This window comes from Triticum dicoccoides, chromosome 5A (assembly GCF_002162155.2).
Source record: "Triticum dicoccoides isolate Atlit2015 ecotype Zavitan chromosome 5A, WEW_v2.0, whole genome shotgun sequence".
Lineage (NCBI taxonomy): Eukaryota > Viridiplantae > Streptophyta > Magnoliopsida > Poales > Poaceae > Triticum > Triticum dicoccoides.
This window is the reverse complement of record NC_041388.1, coordinates 5,164,334-5,168,944: the sequence shown is the minus strand read 5'-3', so window position 1 is coordinate 5,168,944 and position 4,611 is coordinate 5,164,334. Positions and strand designations below refer to the sequence as shown.

Sequence of the window (4,611 nt, the reverse complement as noted above, 5' to 3'; positions counted from 1 at the left end):
AAATCCTATTACGTGCATTTTTATTAATTTTGTAGTTTGTAAAGAATGAATGTACAGGGGAAGGAAAAGTAAATGAAAATTGGGAAATCCATTGAGCTAATGTGGGCTATTATATTCCTCGCATCTAGAACATTAATGTGGATTAGATCGTGTCTATTATGCGGACAAGGCACATCTGTATTGGTGTAGGTGTACCGACTTTGTTCGCCTGGAAGGGGGCTTCAGTTTGATCCTTGTATTAATTTTGTCAAACTCTGATGAATAATTAATAAAGATGGCTGTGTGTATCATGGTGATGCAGAGGCCCGAGGTAATCCACCTTTTTTTTAAATGCAAGCAGCTGTTATATTGCACTGGTGTTTTCCCTGTGGAATTCCGGCTCTAGGCCTTCGGCTAACATTGGCTGCTAAGGCGGCTAAATACACAAGACAGAGGGAAGCAAGTACTTAACGGTAGCTAGCAGTGCCACTGCCCACTAGCTAGCTCATCCATGGATATGTGCCCGGTTGGCGGCTGCGACCGCCGGGAACCACGTCGTTTGTGCGCGGTGACCGGTGGGCGGGGATTCATGGCGAGTCACCTGGTGACGGCGCTGCTCGGCTCGGGAGATTGGTGTGTGCGGATCACCGACCTTGGCCCCCAGGCTGCCCTGTCTCCTGCCGAGAGTGATGGACTCCTGGGCGCTGCCCTCCGCGATGGCCGCGCCGCCTACGTCTCTGTCGACGTCTGCGAATTAGCCCAGCTTACAAAAGGTACTCGTATTATTTTGACACACACACACACATCCTAGGAAGAAGTATTTATTTACTTCTACTTTTCTTGAACGCCCACTCGATCTTTTGAGAGATACGGCAGACACCCTGTTTTTGCTTCCGAACGTATACTTGTGGTTGATAGCATCTTTATAAGGCACTACCAAATGCAAGCGTGTTAAAAAATGTATTTTTCTTGAACTCCAACAAGACGTAATTTTCATGGAGTTTTGACAACAAGGCTACACGAGTGACATTTTCCTATGTGCCAATTAGTTGATCTTATGCCCTGTAGCTTTGGAAGGGGTAGATACTGTTTTCCACACTGCTGCGGCGGATCATACCAACAACAACTTCCAACTTCATTACAAGGTTAATGTCGAGGGTACGTCATGAGTAGAAGTAATCCTATTTTGAGCAGGGGGGCTGTTAGATTCAATTTACTCACAAATTAAACATCTTATTTTAGCACAGGTACGAGGAATGTCATCGAGGCTTGTAACACATGCAAGGTTAAAACACTCATATATACTAGTTCCAGTGGAGTTGTATTCGATGGAGTTCATGGCCTCTTTGGCGTAGACGAATCTACACCGTATCCAGATAAGGTATGGTTTTGCCCCCACATAATTGAACAAGTCAGTTTAATTTAGTCGATTTGCTTGTTACTGCGTCCATTTCATATTACTTCATCATCAGCTTTATACATATCACTTATTATTCTTTGCTTTTACATTTACCATGTGGTTTTCTGTTTATCAGTTTCCTGACGCATACACAGAGACAAAGGCAGAAGCAGAAAAGATGGTGATAAAGTCCAACGGAAGAAATGAGCTTGTCACTTGCTGTATACGTCCTGGCAGCATTTTTGGTCCTGGAGACACGATAGTGCCAATTTTAGTATCTTATGGAGGAATGATGGTAAGTACATGTTATTGCACATAATATAAGAAAATCACTGAATACATAGTTCTAAAACTAAATATTTGCAGCAATCTTTGTTGTGTACCACCTCTGTTAATTAGAGTGTCTTGGACACAAACAGAAGTTTGCGATGTGCAACCTTAGTTGTAGCTTCCTCATGAATATGGTGGAAAAATTCAGTTACCTCACGCATTGAGATAGGACATAGTCGAATAAGCACACACACCATACTTCTCTTCAAGAACAATGGAGAAAGGGCCATGGAATGGCATTAGCCTTTTTATGAAGAAAAGTGGGTAGAAAGTCTTACAAAACTAGATGATACCCCGCGCATTTCTGCAGTAACCTATTGCAATACATTTCAATGAATTTGATTGTGTGAAATATAAATATTTAGATTATAACATGTGACTACCCAAAATTAAAAATACATATGACATGTTATATTTGATTATGTATAGTTGTAAAATATTTATTGAATAGAAGCAAAATAATGTGATAAAAATATATGTTCCAATGCATGGTTGCATGTGCTGGTGAGTCTTTTTTAATGAATGGTTGCATGTTGCGGTGGGTCTTATCCCATCCATAATTATATGGTGATGTGGCATGCTTGCATGTTGAGATAAATAAGTTATTAATGATCACTCTCTTAAGTATATAGGATTTGGTTCATTGGAAGGACCCAGTCAAAACTAAGGCAACTGCAATCTACCAAGGTAAATAGGCCGTGAGCATAGTCAAATGAAAACTACCTGGCCATCAAAATTACAAGCACACATAGGGGCTATTTGGATGGAGTCCTAATAGGCAGCTCCTTGCTCAGGCAACATTCCTGACCTCAGGCCTTCAAAATCCAATGCCTGAGTCAGGCAGCTTTTTGTGGAAGCCAACCAAATGCCCCATACACACTTAGATACATCCCATCAAGTAGCACACCACCAATTGCAGCAACGACCAGCTACTTCAGTTTCACTGTAGGGAAACACTGAGCATGCACCTCTATGCCAGCTGGGATGGAGGAAGCCACGATTACCTAACCACAAACACTTGGTGGAGAAGGCATGTCCCAAGGGGCAGTGGATCTGGGCCTCTAGGCTACTGAACTGGATTAGGCTTTTTAGCAAATGCCTCTAGAGATGGGTCCAATACTGGAGGGCGCCTTTGTAATAGGATATACAATATTGAAGGGAAAGGTTTTTACTTGAATAACTTATCAAGAAAATAATGTTTAGAAGAAAACTTTAAGTATAATAAAGTTTGTTGTATTTCGGTTTGAAGTAAATGACCTAGTGTTTATTGGTGCAGATCATTGTTGGTGATGGCAAGAATTGTGATGATTTTGTATATGTTGAGAATGTAGCGCATGGTCATGTATGTGCTGAAAAAACTCTTTCTACCATAGACGGTGCAAAGAGAAGTGGAGGCAAAGTAAATATATTTATCAATGAGCTACAAATATGTAATTCACCTTATTATTCTCGTGACATCTTTTATTTGTTTACAGGCCTATTTTATAACAAATATGGAGCCTGTAAATATGTGGGACTTTGTTTATATGATTTTGGAAGAACTTGGATACAAAAGGTAATACTTCCCTTTTACTTTCCTAGTTTACAGTTTTTATCAACAACATACCTAAGCAACTTAAATAGGTGGAGACATGCTTGTATTATCTTATCCCTCTAAATTATGGTTTTCCGAACAATGTGTGGACAAATTATATTTGTGGATTGGTTGTAAAAAATAGTACATGTATTGTCTTGCATTTTTTTGAATAAATAGCCACATTTCTTCATTGTTATCTATATTTATTGGCCATATACATATTACTATTACCAACATAATGTAACATTACATTTACATTTTAGTTAGGACACTAATTTATCTATTTCTAACACGACAATAACAGACAACATAGAAAGCTAAGTTCATGACATTCCTTTTGCAGCCGATTCAGATTAAGAATACCTTCGTATTTTCTCAAGCCAATAACATATCTGGTAGATTGGAGCTACCATAATATATTCTCTCACTATGGAATGCGTCAACCTGGCATGCTAACTTCCGCAAGCATTAAGTATGCGACGCTGAATAGAACGTTCAACTGCAACAATGCTGCTCAACAACTTGGTTACAAACCAATAGTGTCACTCAAGGTTGTTACGTCATCTTCTATTGATTCACTATATGTACTTAGTATTTATTTTTTAAAACTTAATATTCTAACACTTTTTGTGATCTCCATTGTTAGGAGGGAGTAAAGATGACTACTGATTTCTACAGGCGATTAAGAGCATGAGATATGCACATTTTTATTTTAGAAGAAAGAGGGTGCACAATTAAGAAACATCAACTGTCTACACCAAGCAATGTCTAGATATCTATCATTCTATTAGTGGTTGAAATGTGGTGGCGATCTTGGACCATAATAAGATTCACAATCTATTGCACATATTACCATGAATAGTGTGCTAAGAAAAGAACACATACATGTAATAGTTGAAATTAATTACTTTGATGTGTGGTTAATGCTTTCACTATTGAAGAATTTTGTGGCTAACTTCTAAAGGAATGCTTGGCGTATGGTCAAGTTTAGAAACATAACTTGGTTGTTCGACATAAACAAGTTCAATTATTTTACCACATAGAAAAACAATATTGACATCCACTTTTAAGATGGTATTATGGCAGTTGTCATAAGAAACAAGATTCTAAAATCTTATTGTCTAGCTATGGGTGCTTATATCAATATAATAAAGTCCAAACCTTCAACCATTTTGAAGTCTTGCGCAAGAAGTCAAGCTTTATTTTGCACAACTTGCCCATTCCACCTTGCTTGTTTTGAGGACTCGATGCATGTTGGTGACTATGTGCTTAGCATCTTGTCATTCCGCCAAGTCCGACACTTAGTTTTGGTGAAGTTGTTGAATTC

General features: G+C 38.7%; 1 protein-coding gene across 2 annotated transcripts; it reads left to right on the top strand.

Moving 5' to 3' along the window:
- The first annotated feature begins 393 nt into the window (after window positions 1-393).
- Window positions 394-4,280, top strand: LOC119296770 (3beta-hydroxysteroid-dehydrogenase/decarboxylase-like). Of its 2 annotated transcripts, none has more exons than XM_037574845.1 (8): window positions 394-752; window positions 1,048-1,137; window positions 1,227-1,360; window positions 1,515-1,673; window positions 2,985-3,050; window positions 3,184-3,263; window positions 3,628-3,835; window positions 3,931-4,280. In XM_037574845.1, the coding sequence occupies exons 1-8, from the start codon at window positions 491-493 to the stop codon at window positions 3,976-3,978; spliced, it is 1,047 nt and encodes a 348-aa protein (XP_037430742.1). In that variant the 5' UTR covers window positions 394-490; the 3' UTR covers window positions 3,979-4,280. The 2 variants fall into 2 exon arrangements, with proteins under 2 accessions (XP_037430742.1, XP_037430741.1); XM_037574844.1 differs by having other exon boundaries at window positions 2,985-3,107; window positions 3,931-4,271.
- Window positions 4,281-4,611: the final 331 nt, after the last annotated feature.